General features: G+C 25.9%; 1 protein-coding gene across 1 annotated transcript in view; it reads left to right on the top strand.

Annotated features, from left to right (window-relative positions):
- The window catches only part of LOC142323263 (cyclin-dependent kinase 18-like), a 147,439-nt gene extending 143,085 nt beyond the window's left edge, over positions 1-4,354 (top strand). The window contains exon 12 of the mRNA XM_075362668.1: positions 581-4,354. Within this exon, the coding sequence (XP_075218783.1) occupies positions 581-702 (122 nt within the window). The 3' untranslated portion in view covers positions 703-4,354. The remainder of the gene's footprint in view (positions 1-580) is intronic.
- The last annotated feature ends 12,316 nt before the right edge of the window (positions 4,355-16,670 follow it).

Here is a 16,670-nt window from a genome sequence, read left to right as displayed (position 1 = left end):
ATGAATCTTGTCCAGTGATCAGTCCTTGATACTGATTAACAAAACTTCATGTGCACTTTAGATCGATTCCTCCACTCAAGTTACAGTGTTACCAACCTTTTATGCACAATATAACTAGTGTAAACTGGTGGTGAACTGGAATCAAGTATTGCAGTCCACTTTTAAGTTGAATATCTGTGTTTTGATATAACAGACTTGTGTATACATTCTGTAAAATATAAGAAAAATTTTTTTACATATTTTCTTGTTATTTTAATATAATATAATTATTTTTATTTACATCAGTTGGTATAAAAATAATTTAATAAGATAGTTTAATTATACAAGTTTTATAAGGACAAAGCTCTAATCTGCTACATATTTAGTTTCTAACATAAATAAATTTTATCTGTATGTTTGGATAAGCAGGTAGTAATGAATTTGATGAGATAATACTTAACTAAGAATGCTAGAATAATTTACTTTGATCCATTCTGCATGCAAAAATCTATAAAATCAGTGCTATTGTAACAGAGTTATTTATTTATTTCTATGTAAATGTAACAATATCTTTTATGTTTTGAACTTCCCTTTTTTTCAGTTTCTTCAATCTTCACTCTACCAAACATCAAATTGAGCAAGGATCTTGGTTATAGATATTCAAATTTTACTAAGAATGGACTGTTTGCTAGTAGGGAGAGACGTCAAAGTATGCTTTTATGATCATAATTAACATGATGCCGGGTTATAAGTGTTGAATGTCTGCCTGACATCATGATCGAATTGAAAACAGTATAAAAAAATTAATATTATACAAAATGTGTTTTGTATGATATGTATTACGTGAACTTTTTCTCATATTTTTGAACACTGAATATTGTTGTTATTGTTATTAAATATCCAGTGCAGCTGGATTGTATCAGTTATATGGTACATCTGCGATCGACTACATTATTGTCATTACAAGAAAACATAAATATTGTAATCGTAATAATATTTATTCCTGTTCATTTATTAAATAAGCAGGTAATAATTCCAAGTAACAAAGATTGAACAATTACCCTTAAATAGTTATGTAGTGTTGAGAAAAAAATCAGTTTTATACGTAGTGCTATTTATTTTACATGTTTATCATCACAATTATTTACAACATTTTTTTCTATCTTTTAAATAACTTATTCACTGAATTTTGGTTTGTTTTTATTTCACATCAATTGCTGTGGTTATTTGATTTTAAATGCTTGCAGCAAGCAGTTGCCGTTTCAAAAGAAAGCTGCTCCTACAGTAGTAACTTTAATCATTTATGGGAACCAGTTCATTAACCCTTAGTGGTGGATGTGTCTGACTTTAAAGGTATTTATACTTTGTATAAATTAATGTTTCCACTTAACAATTTTCAGTGTATGTGTCCTAGCGCTTTCAGAGTCACTTCTCCATATCAGGAATTTTATTGAAGTTGTTAATTTAATATTCATGTGTATAAATTCTCTATGTATTATTATAAGTAAATTTAAGTTAAGATTGTTATGTTCATAATAGTCAATTGTTAAGTAATAAAATAATTTGTAAGTCATTAAGAATGTAATGTCATGTCTGTAAGATGTATATGACTATTAACGTAGTAAACATAATAGCGTTAACATCTTACGGACATGATGTTACATTCTTATTAACGTATAAATTATTTTATTATTTGATGATCGACTATTATGAATATAACAATTTTAACTTAAATTTAATTATAATTATACATGAGAATTTATTAAATACATGAATATTAAATTAACAACTTCAATAAAATCCCTGATGATGGAGAGTGACTGTGAAAGCACTATGACACATACATTGAAAATTGTTGGTAAGTGGAAACATTAATTTATACAAGTTGTATTAATACTAACCGTGCCAAATGCTTAGAAAATTAAATTTATACTTTTTCTTTATTATAGCTTTCTTTTTTGGTCATTTGTTAAACATTTTCATAAATCAATATTATTTTTGTAAGAGCATCTTATGAAATCCACGTGTTAATAACAAAAATAGATATGACAATAATTATAAATATAAATTTAAAAAATAATATAGGAATTATAATTTTAAAAAATCTGAATTTTCTAAAAAAAATGTAAACTTAATTTAGTAAATTTTCTTTAGTAAATTTATAAAAAAAAAAAAACACTTTTACTTAATATGCAGCTTAGAAAATCACACTAATTTAGTTAAAAATAAAAACGGTAAAGCAGATCGAATCTATAATTAAAGCTTTAAACTTACCACTTTAAACTTCTCACTGCTCATGCTTATGGTTACAGCCAGATTTTGTTTCTGTAAACTTCTTACAAATAGTGAAATTAACGCATAAATAGAAAACTTAAACTCTTCTTTACAGTGATGTATTTTTTTGTGCACTGGCCACTCTGTTCATTGAAAATTAACATATAAAACATTGTTGGTGAGATCAACAAAAATACTTTTAAAACTGATTTACAATCTTTGAGATCTATGCATACGAATTCATGGATTAAAAATTATTTTTGTTATTAAAATTTCATCTTTACCTTACATCCTTAAAGTTTCTAAGATAATATTATAAACTTGTATTATTATATTACTCTTGATAATTCAGAGGATTCCAGGAAACCTCTAATTAGGTATTCTCTTAGTAATTTTACCTATAACTCATTCAAATATTTTTGTTATTTTAGGTAAAGTTAACACAAAAAATATTGTTATAAGCTAATAAAAAAGAACTTGATGAATATCTAAAAACGTGTTGGATTAAATAGGTAGCTCAAAATATAAGTTACATTAATAATGTTACGGTGCTTGTATTTAATTGAAACAGTACTTCTATATGTCAGGTATTTCTTTAAACAAATTTTTGTCTGCTTTAGTTGCCTTGGATTTCCTGTTAATTTTCACAACTAAAGGATTATTAAAATTTCTAAAGAAAATCCTGCATATATATATTTATATATATTTATATATTTTATTATAAATAAATAAAACCTGATATCTCATCTTTTTTTTTGTTGTTACTAAAATATGAAGTACAGATAAAATGGCAGCATACATCTTACACTTTTAAGGAAGGCAGAACTGAAAACCTCATTAGACGTTGTTTCATTCAGGTCTTATTGTTATTTAAATTAAACTTATAAACAATACGTAAGCCCTTTAGTTCCAAATAATTGATAATAATTTAAGGTTTAGTAACTAATCCCCTTATTCATTCTTTCCTATGAGTTGTGCCATAATTTTTATTCTAATTTCATGTGATTGAAATTATATTTCACTATTTCTTAAATTAAAGTTATGTGGGATTCAACAATTCAAAACCATATTATCAGATTCGATTTGGCTGCTGTTTCTTGGAAACCACTTTCAATTATGGCATCTAATTTGGTCCACTTAATTTTCTGGATAAAAAAAATATTTTCATAAATCTATTGTTTGTATATTTTATTGTTCGTTATTTAGTAGCAATGCAAGATTAGGTAACAAAAAGGTTCCCACAAACATATTATTAAATTTTTTAATTCTGTTATAATGTAAGTAAATTACTAATATCAATTGATTTTTTACATCCTTTTTTTTTAAAAATCAAATCTATTCATAAAATCTAATTTCTGTACCGTAAATAAATATTGCAATAACTGTATGTATTATCATAGACACAAAAGGAAAAACTGATATCGGTTATTTATAATTAGACTTGTCTGATACAAAGAGGCAAGTTATAGAAAACTGCCTAAAAAATAGGTAACAATATTCACAAAACTTGACTGGCATATTTGTATGAAACAATTCATTGAGAATGAAAAAGTAGGTATTACTAAATACAAAGTTTGATAATTTCTTAAAGTTTGCTGTGGGTGTGGACAGATAAGAGGATCTATTGTATATAGAATTCTCAACCACATATAACACTTAATTGAAAATGTAAGCCTAATTGAACTGCAATTAAAACATAAAACAATTAATCTGAAGGTGTAACAAATAACATACAAGGCTGAAATTAAGACTGAATGTAATTGTAAGTACATAAATGACTGAATGTGTATCAGGTTTTCTTGAGCTTGTCAATTTACTTAAGAATTTAAAATCTATATGTTGATTCACATAAGGGTGTAGGGATATCCATTCTCTAAGACAAAGTAATATTTGCCAAAAGATATCGCATATATATATATATATATATATATATATATATATATATATTATTTTTTCACATTATATACCACCATATCAAATTAATTATTTTAAAAACAATTATTTAAATCCCCATTTACAGTTCAAATAAAAAGTTAAAAAACTCTCCTAACTGTAGCGCTTTCAGAGTTTTTATTCCATCATCAGCAGGCCAATTTTTATAAATGACATATAATTATAAATTAAAACATTAGTTAAAGATATGTATATATATATATATATATATATATATATATATATATATATACTTATATATATCTTTTTTAAATTTATAATCTTGTGTAATTTATAAAAATTGGTGTACTGATAATGGAGTAACAACTTTGAAAGTTTTTATTTTAACTGTATTTGGTGGAGGTAATTAATTGTTTTTAAAATAATTTATTTAATTATACTTGCTGTTTCACCTTTTTTGTAAAAAAACATATACTATTATTGTTCTCCATATTCTTAACATTGAATTTGTAGATAATTTTTCTATATTTAAATGAGTGAAGATGATTATTTCACTCATTACATTGATGAAATTGTTTTCCTGGATAGTACATTGTTTATTGTAAGAAAAAGGTTACAAATATTCCTTGTTCACAGAGAATGCAGGTAAAGCTTAGAATCATTTTATTTTACAACCAGTGGTGTATAAGGAAACAATGTGGCTTACTTCGTACTCATCACCTTTAACTTCTTTTTTCTGTTTATAAAGATTATTACAGGTGTGTGGTCTGATTATTCATTAATTTTATTAAGATTTTTACTGATCATATCCAAATTTAAATCTGCATTATCGAGTTAAAATATCCCCAATTTTAATACTAAACTATCTTTGTTCCTCAATACATTCAGATTAGTTTTTCTTTAGTTTTATAAGTTGTTGAGTGTTGATAATGTTAAAAATCTGATTTTTTTCTCTTACTACATTAATGTTTGTATATTATAATTAAATGTATTAGATCTAATAGTAAATAGAAAGAGAGTATAGTAAAACAGCATATAAGTAAATTTTGAAGAGCAACAATTTTGTTTGTACCTTATGTATAAATTTGAAAAAGAATTAAACTTGCTGTGATTTAGCAATAGTGTTTAAGTTATTTTCTGTTTTATGTTAATAAATTACATTAGATTTGTGAATTTCTTATGTTTCACAATATTGTTTTATTGATTTATTATATTTGAACAATCTAATTAATATAATGTATTCATGATTCGTCTTTAAGTACTGTTCTCATTTTATTTTCTCTTCCTTCATAGCAATAAAAAAAAAATGCAATCATTTTTGCAGTTTTTAATCTCATGTTTGTATAACTTAATTAAGGTAATGAAGACATTTCATGAACACATTTTTTTTGTACTTTGTGCGATTTTGTATCTCAGAGAAAGAGTATATATGAATGATTTATTGTGTGTGTGTGTGTGTGCACGTGCACGTGCACACATGTGTTACTGATTGTTAATGAATATATATACATGTCAATCTATTATTTGTTTATTTATTTATTAGAGTACCATTTAATTGTTTAAAACTGTATAGTTTTTGCAGAAGCAGTTGCTCACAGTATTCTGTATTATTATGTATACATGTTACATGCAATTAATATTTATATAACTTTTTTTTTTACTGTAAATTAATGAAATAATATTGCAGAATGTGTCATCAACAAAAAAATAAATATATTTATATTTTAATTTCAAACACAAAAGTATAAAACCGTTTACCACCAAGAGTACAGAATTTAATAATGATTCTTATGCTTATTATTTTTTTAATAGTGCTTTCGAGGTTTTCCCTCATCAGTTAAACTTTTTTTTCTCAAATCACACATTTAATTCAAACATTAAAATTATAAAGTATAAAAATATTTAGTCAAAATATTAATAATACAAAATTAAAAAATTAAACATTTTTTATTATGTGCTAGCCACATATACAGTATTGTACTGATATTTTAATTTATCTATTATATTAAAATAGAGATTTTTAATGAATTTTGTTTGCTTGATTTAGAGAGGCTTTTAGAGGCATTTAATTATTGAAGTGGGGGGATTGTTTGATATAAATATTTTCATTACTATGTTGGATTCCAAAGGGAAGAAAATAATCTGGTGTGTTTTTTTTTTATTATCAAATATTGGGGTGTATGAGATACGAACAAAGAAAATTTATTACTGTTATATCTTCATTTTTTTACGCGATAAAATCTTGATGATTATAATTAAGTTTTTTGTATTTTATTAAAATTTATTTATTTGAGAATCAAATTTATATTGTAGTGAAATAATTTATTACTTGCTATATCTGTTATGAACAGAAGATGTATTTCATATCAGAATTTTCCCCCGTATTTATTAATTGATAAAATGTAAAAAATAAATTTTTAAATGAACAGCTGAGATTCAATTGTTAATACACAATTTTAATACAAATTACATGTTTATTTTAACATAAATTAAATTCTTTTATATAAAAGTCATCATTTTATTTGTCACCGGTATGAAAATGTTTATTATTGTTTTGTGGGAATTATAAATACTACTACTACCTTTTCAGTCTTATGCATTTCAAAATTCTTAATTTTATCAAACTGGTAAAAAATAATGAACATTTATTTAAATTGTATATAGCGCTGTAGTTGGGCACAAAATGATAGTAGGTGATGACTTTTTATAAGCTTTGGGGTCTGTAAATGTTATTAAAATTATATTGTAATAATTATTACTAAAATAATTTTTTTAGACAAAAATATAAAAATAAATTTAGAAAAAATCCAATTCATAATGGTGCCTGTGTATAATGAGCCAGAAGTTACTTTTAATTTTTATTTTTCTAAAAGTACAATGTACTTTAATTTTGTAATGTTCATAGATGTAATTTCGTTTATAAAAAAATATGTCTGAATAAATTACATAAGAACAAATAAAATTCCAAATCATGTGCATAGGTTACAAAAAATGTTTAAATCTATGTTTTATTATCTAGTTACATTGTCCTAAATTATTTAATAAAGGTCTAGAACATAGATTCTTCCATGTTTATGATGTAGGTAGTGTTGAATTGTAAATAAAACCATTGAATCGCACGTACTTAATATTATATTTTTGAAATGTAATATTTATGGAATGCTTCTAATAATTAAGGATCAATTATATATTACTGTAATCTTATTGTGTATTCCATGTCATGTTCATTTATGTAAGGTTGATTATATCTATGAAGCTTCAAGATGTAATTATTGTACTGAGATGAGATATTCACTCACATAAAGTTGAGTTCTGATATAAAAGGAAATTTTTTGTGTCATTTGTTCATATGAACTGAAATGAAAGAAAAATTACATTTACTTTAGGTTGTATTGTACCTCATTTAATTAAGAAAAAAATCCCATTGCACACAGTTCTTAACTGCGATCACAATAACATAAGTGAAATGTGTGGGTATGTGTAAGCATACATGATATGTGGTAACAAAAATTTTTTAACTCATTTATATGTCTCATATACAGTAAATGTATGACAGTAATGTATGTACGGCAGTATAGGTTATCAGAAATTTAAAACAGAGTTGTTTTATTATATTTCTGTAAAACAGTTGTGGTTAACAGTTCATAAAGTAATAATATGTTGTCATTACATTCTTAAGTCAAAAAAAAATATGTTTTTTTGATTTCACAAAATTTATTTTAAAAATGACAGCTCTTTTGATAGGTGCACAGTACCTTCTCAGGTATTACACACAGAATATCCACCTACTTGGTATTCTTTATGTAACATGTGGAATTTACTGTGTACGTACAGCTGTCTTTTTTTAAACAAATTTTCTGAAAATCAAAAACCATTCTTTTTGTTATGATGGATTTTCATTTAGTAAAGGCTTCATCCACTGATTATCTTATAATATTCCCTTTCTGATATAATATATCAGATCAAAATTATTATTTTCTTTTTAATTTTGTTTGTAATTTTTTGCTGTTATTACTTCAGTGTGATTATTTTCTTTCTTTATCTCTTTCTAACATTTAGTAATATATAGTAATAATCATTTACAGATGTAATGAAAAAAAAATTAAGTTGAAATATTTTGTACACTGAAATTCATCTGTACAAGCAAAAACTTTAAAACAAATGGCAAATTCTGTTTTAATTTTTAATGTGTTGGAATAGAATTCTCTGTTTCATGGTCGCAGCAGAATGTGATGTATGATTGCAATATATTGTATGTATGTATATTGAGCAAATATTATACCAATATAATATTTGCTCAATATCGTTCATTTTTTTTCTGTGCTTCTTGGTTATCATTGAGTAATACATCACACATTTTTTGTGATATTTTGGGTTCTACTGCACTGTTGAATTTAACTTAGAGCAAAAAATTGCTGGTAGCTTATAAAATACATATAATGATGCATTTGCAGATTTGGCACTAGGCACTCGTAGAGTGACTCAAGTGTAAATAATGCACCTTTATTGTAAATATTATGACCATAGATTTTTGTTGAATTAGCGTTCATATTTACATTGATTATAATATCTATGCAGTCCTTAGTGTTTAATCAAAAGCAGTGTACTAATGTTATTCTAAAGTAAATTATCATTCAACATATCCCTATAACATGACATACTGCACAGTAGGAGAGCAGTAGTATTTGTTTAAATTACCACTATTTAAAATTTTGGTGTCCTCTTCATTATAGATGTTAAAATTATGTAATAAAAAGTCATATCCATTGTCATAAAAATAAAAGGCTTTTTGTTGAAAAATGTAACAAATGCAAGGAACCATTGAAATCTTAGTAGCATAGTTAAAGGTAGCGAGATGGTTACATGGCATTTAATTGCTTTTGAAAGAATGTCTAAAGTTGGTCGGCAAAGCAAACTGTAGAAGTAGCATGTGTTCCATTTTCACATTTTATTCTAGAACTGTAATGGATTTTAGATTTTGTTCATCTGCAAAGAAATATGATAATTTAGCTGATATATAACATCTTAGACTCATTTACATCAGTTAATATTTATATTGTCTAGTCTATTTGATGGGTTTCTAGAGTATAATTAATTGCAGGAGATGTATCTTCTAGGCAGTCTGTCTGTAAAAGTTATCAAGAGAAAAGAGATTTAAAGATATTCTGTTTAAATTCTATTTATCCAAATCTTAAACAAAGAAAAAATAGAATAATTTAGTGTATCATGACATTTAGTATAAGTTTATAGTTTTGGAGAATAATACAGAATATATATTGATGAGTTAATGATATCTGTAAAAAAGTATTAATCTCTTCAGTGTAATTAGCTATAATCTTAGTTGTTAGCTGTATTATAACAAATCTAAAAGAAGATTGCTGTGATTTCATGAAGCGCATCGCTCCTGTCTCCTTGCTCAGAATCACCTAGCTGTAGCTGATTGTCACCTTAAGACAGGACACCTCAGTACATATTACTCATTTGTTGATTTCAATTATATAAGCATACGAGTGTTTATCTTTCTGTATTTTTTTTTTACTGTTTACTGTATGTGAAAAGTTGCAAGACATGTTACCCATAAAAATGTTAAGAAAAGAAGGATCCCCACTCTTTCATTGGGGCCTCAACTTCTCTTTACACTCCAAGGTATATTGCATTATAAAACACTTTTTTTTGACTGTTTTAATTCATGTTGTTTTTATTAAAAGTAGTCAGTAAAAAGCCATGATTTAGTTCGTCATAATTTCATGTTATTAGTGAAATATAAATAAATTTTTTTTTAAAATGCACCTACCATATTGTATCCAAAGCACTGTAAAAAAGTCATAATTACTGTAATATATTGTGCAGTGTAACAGTGTTTGCTTGATGAAAATCATTATGAAAATAAATTTTAATATATACTGAAGCAGACATATTTTTATTGTGTGTAAGAATATTGAAAAATAATTAAAAATTAGAAATGATTTTTTTTTTTTTAATTTGAATCTTTTTGTAAATATGACAATTTATGCAAGTATAATCTTTATTGTTTGATGAAAATTATATTTTGTTAATTTGGTTTCTCAATCAAGAATTCAAGACTATGAATATTTACCCATCCTAAAACAAAAATTCTTAATAAATTCTGCTGCTCTGGTTTAATTAAAGTTAGTATCTGTTTTTTGCTGTCCACCTCAAATTAAGCAGCTTCATGCCATTTTATCAAATAATTGCAATGCACAAAGTATAAAGTATTATCCTGATACATTAAGTATTAAGACGCTCAACTGATAATCCCATTTTAAACTAGTTTTCAAAAAAATATTTAATGAGCTCACTTATTCTGTGCATTTCTTTAGTGAAAAAACCAATATATATATCTTCTCGTTTCTCCCTCTTCGTTTACTATAGGGTCTTCAATCTACCTTTCCTCAAATAAGAAAATCATTTGTTTTGCATATCTGTGTTCATAATCTATTCTATTTATTTATTTATTATTTTTCATTATTAGTTATAACTTATATGTATTGCTCTTACTCGTTAGCTTTCAGTTTATGTAATATTTCTTTTAATTTAAAAAAAAAATTAATAATTTACCATTTTATAATTACTAAATATATTTTTTTTTTAATCTCTTCAATATTGATCAGATTGATTCAGTTTTTATGTGTAGTTATTTCAAAATTTATCTTTCATTTTTGTAGTTGTCATTTAATTATTTGAATAACAAAATTTCAAGAGAAATGAACTGAAGGTTACTTAAATAAACTAACCCTTCATCAAACAAAAAGAAAATAACAGAAATTGTACAATTGTACAATAAATTTTATTTATTAATTAGGTTAAAAAGAAAGTAAAGGAGCCCAGTTATAATTTTTTTTTAAATACAACTGATTATAGATTATTCTTGGATATAATCTCTAATATTTTAATAACAAGATAGAAAATCTTGTAAATTTTTATTTTGTAAAGTCAGGAGTTTGATTGCGTTATCCCAAGTTTTATATTAATTTTCATGTAACATAAATTATACAAAATATTAATTTATCTATTGTTGTGATGGCAATCGTAAATTTAAAAACAGTACAGGTGTATCTTTTTTTTTGTTTTTTAATTAAAATTTCCTCCTTTTTTTTTTCTTTCCAGTTATATAAGATGGAGAAATTAACAAAAAAATACTACATATGAACATAGATCATAATAAATAAATAAAATTATGTACACATAAGCATAACAAATGTGGATGTACTATTTCTATTTTATATATATATAGTTGTAACAAATTAAGCAACTAATATTACTACCACTACTAGTACTACTACTCCTCCTACAACAACAACAAATACTACAACTACATGTTGCACTATATTTAAACTAATTTTGTTGTAGAAAAATAGCTGTGATAATAGTTATTGAAGTATTATATTAAGTGTTGTAAATGATATTGAAATTCATTGATTTCAACTTTTTCTAGAGACAGTATAATGTAATGTGATGTTAACTTAACGAGTGAATAATTAAAATATTATTTATTATAATGATTGCAATGATGATTATTACAATTATTTTAACCACTTATTGTATTAAATTACTGGAACCAAGGTGTAATTTATTTGATATATCTATCTCTTAAATAACAGATGATTATTTTTGATGACATAAAATTAAAGTATAGTGATATTCTTACAGTATTTATTATTGATAATATTAGGTTTCTCTTTTATAAGTATTAATACTATTTTTTTTTTTTTTTTTTTTTTCTTGTAATTATTACAGTTTAAGAAATGTAAAAAGAAATGATAAATCATTTATCATGCAATATTACAGCTGTTAGGCAAGTTCAAAATTTGTTATATGTGTATGTATATATGAATGTGTATACCGTTATCTTCTATACTTTTCTGTAAATTGTTTGTATACATGCTTTTTTTTTAAGTTTGTTATTGAGAAAAAAATTGCAAATTTTATTACTACGTATTTCTCTTTATGTATTTGAGTGTATTTAACGACTGCTTTTTTCTGAAACTTATATTTACATGCATTCATATATTCATACGTATATATTAGTAGACAGCTATATTGAAATGTATTTATATACAAATTAAAGTAGGTATGGGGACTCATGATGGTAAATATTGACGCAGCATTTTCTTTGGTATTAGGTTAAAATATTTAAAAGATATATTTTTATTTTTTGTTATACCATATTATATTATTATGACTGTTCTTCTTTTACATTGTTTAAACAGTTTTGCTAAGATACATAATTTATTAAACAAGTTACTTAATTTTATAAGTGAGTAACTGGATAAAGTATAACACATTCATCATGAACAATGTAGTACGCCATTGTCTTAGGTAGTACACAGGTTTGGATGATAGCATATCATATTGGAGCAATCATCTTGCTCTATGGTTGGTAGTAAGATAACTGGTATTGGCCAGTTTTCAAGAAATAATGCAGTTTTTATTCTAATATGATTTTTTTCCATCTTGAAATATGTTTATATTTTCTTGTTAAATTTTTTTAATGATACTAAAAATCATCATTATTACAAATATTTTATTTTAATTCTAGTTGAAATCTGTTAGTCTTACACCTAGTCATTCAGATAGGCAGTTGTTCATGATTGTAAGTAGCCAGGTCTACAAAAAAAACTGTTTTCTCACCATGACTAATTATAATTTACTCAGCATTCTGCATTTTTCTGGAATACTTAAACTTTATTTACCTTTTTTTGTTAAATTATTCTTTACTTGCATGTTCAGTTTTATTTAAACTGTTCGGAAATAATATTAAATTAATTATTTATATTAAAAATTAAATCATTCCTATTTAATTTCTGGTTATTAAATGTAGATTCGTTATGTATTGTGGTAAAATAGTTTGTTTTTTATAAAGTATTTTAACAAACTATTTTAAGTTTTCTGTTTGATTAAATTTATTGAAAAGTCTAAAATGTGAAGTAAATGTGTAGGATAAAATTAATAAAAAAATCTGTATTGTACATAGTATTTAAAAGGTAAAAACCAAATTGTACTTACAAATAAATTTTAATTTAGTACTTTTTTCAGTTTAAAAACTAAAAGGAACAACTATAGCAATCTTATTGAATCATTTATACAGATCAGAATATTAAAGTGATTTTACGGCATTTATAATGAAATATTTATGTGATTTTTATTGTGTTCTGTTGGTAGAGTATACAAGTTAAAAAATATAAGTTTGACAATCTTTAAATTACTTGTAATAAACTGGTGTATTCTATATTTGGCATTCCTGTAATCACTATTATACTAAATTGTTTATATATATATATATATATATATATATATATATATATATATATATATATTCTTTCAAGGTATACAATATGAGGCTGATTTCCTTTATGATAATTGAAAATTTTGCTGCACGAGGTAGAACTGGTTATTTAGAATAAAAAATCTATAGAATTAGATGTACAGCAAGATTATTAGTTAGCATTTGTAGTTAACAGTATGTATAAATGAAACGAATACTAATTATTTATCACTTATAATGATGTCATCCACATAATATGCTACCATCTATACTTGCTTAATGACTAAACGCCAATGGCAACTGCACTTGATAAGTTATAGAAAGATGAATATATATGTAAATTAGTGAACTCAAAACGCTTATAAAAATAATATATGTTGATATAATAGGCCTGTTGGTTGTGAAATTAAAGTATAAAAGACTTGAGTTTAATCATACAAGGGCAAATCAAATATAAATGGGATTTTATTTTTTTTTTAAATTTATTTATTGAAAAATAAAAGGCAAATATAATTTATTTTTCTACATAGTTTCCTGCTTTAGAAATACATTTTTCCCAGCGATAAGGAAGGTTTTTTATCGTAGCATCATAGAATGAAGCTGGTTGCGTCAGGAGCCAATTGTGCACGAATCCCTCCACACCCTCGTCATCTTTAAATTGTTGCCCTCCTAGAGCTTCTTTAAGTGGCCCAAACAAATGAAAATCGCAAGGTGATAGATTCGGGCTGTAGAAAGGATGATCGAGTTTGAGTCCAGTGCATTTCTTCTAGTTTTGAGACCGTTAGAGCTGCAGTATGGGGTCTGGCATTGTCATGGAGGAGCATGGCTTCTCGAATCAGTTTGGCTTGTCTTTTGCGGCAATATGCAGCCCTCATCTCGTTTTTCAACAGCTCGCAGTAGTAAGCATCATTGATTGCATCACTCATGCAAAAAATCAAAGAGCAAAATGCCTCGCCACGTGCCTGTCAAAAGAAATTTGCCGGCTGATAGTCCGAGTCTTTGCTTTCACTGGGGCTGCCTCCCCTTTTCTCTGCCACTCCATACTGGTTTGTTTCAACTGGGGAATGTATTTGTGGGCCCATATTTCATCAGGTGATGATCCAACTCAAAAATGCATCACCTTCTTTCGTAAACCTTCCTGTAAAAATTCATTGGTCAAAAAGCGAGGGACCAACCTGGCACATACTTTATGGAACTGTAGGTCGTTTGTCATGATCGCTTGACAGCTTCCATATCTTTTTCTGACCTGTTCTGGAATTTTGGATACTCTCGCCCATTGATCGTCTTCAAGTATGTCTTGAACCGCGTGAATGTTTTCGTCTGTAATGCTGGTCCAAGGAAGGCAATCATGTTCCTGATTTTCCACTTGTTCTTGTCCTTTCTTGAACTCTTTATGCCAGGCAAACACCTAAGTCCTTGACAATGTTTGGTCCCTGAACTTTGTAATCAATCTCCATAAAATTTCCGTCATTGAACTCCTTCACGAGCAAGAAATTTTATAATTATGCATTGTGCAGTGAAGGGGTGCACCTGTTGCTCAGACATCGTGAGCATTACTGACGAATTGGTTGGGAGTGTGGAATGGCTGGCTCTCCCCACTCCTAATGATCCCACCCAAGCATACTAGAAGCACAGGCCCAGTCCTACCAACCATAGATGCTTAGGAACAAAAATCCCATTTATATTTGATTTACCCTCATAAAGAATAGTTTCCTAAACTGTTTACACAGAATGAATTTGGTTTGAAAATATAACAGTCGCCAATTTAATAAATAGGAAAATTATAATCTTTTCTGTAATATTTTCAAACTTAGCATTCTATTTATTAACTTTATTCTACATTAAAATATATGCCTTTATATGTAAATCTTAGCATTTTAATATAGACATAAGAATTCACTCTATTCGCAGTTGTGAATAGTTATTTATATGGTTTTATGTAAATAGGTTACTAGTGCAAATTAACAACTTTTGCCAGCAGGCCTGCAGTATCTAGCTGTTACATAAAAATTTTTAAACAGTGTGTTTACGCTTTCATTTATTGAAAAAAAAAATGTATACTGAAAAGAATTATCATTTATAATGTGCAAATCTGATTACAATAAATTTGTAAAAATAATAATGATTCTAGTAATCGACTTATTTTTACTTCCATAGTTCATCGTACATTAAGTGTCATATTTTACATAGTAACTTATTTCAAATCATTTTATATAATACACACCGGTATTATTTTCTTAAGTAGTTAATTAACATGCCTGTTATTGTATTACCTCATAACTGTTTGAATATTCATTTTCATTTTTGTTATTCAGGAATGTGTGAATTTTAATGTTTATTATTATTATTTGGTTACAACAGTTCTTTGGAAGAATATATTAAGGTTGTTGAGTGTCTGTTACATTTGATGTAAGTATATTTTATTAAATAAATTGACATTAAGTTTTTTCTTTATCTTTTTTTATGCTGCTGGCAACTGTGTGTTGCATTATAGTTACAATTCCACACCAGAGATCACCCATTGACACAAAGTAGCTGTTTTTTGGGATTATACTGTTCATTTGAATTTATTCACATGGATGTCATATACGTATTTATTTGATGATAATCATTAAATTTTTTATACTAGTCAGTTTTTTAAACGTAACTGTAGTTCAGCTAGAAAAATTTTGCCATCATATTATAGGAAGCCGTGATAAGTGTTCATTAGATAAACATTTAACCTATATAAATTTTAAGAATTTCTATTATAAATGGGAATTTTGTGTTGAATATTACTTTTAATGATTTAGTTTTTAGCTTTTATTTTCATATCACAAGATAAAACACACAGACCTGTGCTTACACAAAAATGTAATCTTACAGCAGTCGGAATGAAAATATTTTAATACAGAGATAAATCTAATTTTATACCATACTAATCCTTCGTTGTTTTATATTTATGAGTGTAAGAAAACATATCATCTTGACAAAGAAACTAAAGTTTTCAGCTCAGTTCTTGTACCATTATTTACACAAGTGTTTAACTGAAAACTTTTTTTTACAGAAATTTCAATTGTCTTAATAAACATCCTCACTAAAAATTCTTTTTTATGGTCTTTCTAAAGTTTAATTTTTATCTAAATAAAATACTTCAAAAATTTTTTGTAATTCAAACGAGTCTGTCAACAAAAATTAGCATATTTTTCAGAAAAAGAATGTATTTAATTTTATATTGAAAGTTACCAAAACTAGAGAG

The sequence above is a fragment of the Lycorma delicatula genome, chromosome 4, assembly GCF_047948215.1.
Source record: "Lycorma delicatula isolate Av1 chromosome 4, ASM4794821v1, whole genome shotgun sequence".
NCBI classification, from domain to species: domain Eukaryota; kingdom Metazoa; phylum Arthropoda; class Insecta; order Hemiptera; family Fulgoridae; genus Lycorma; species Lycorma delicatula.
This window is presented reverse-complemented; position numbering and strand designations above follow the sequence as displayed.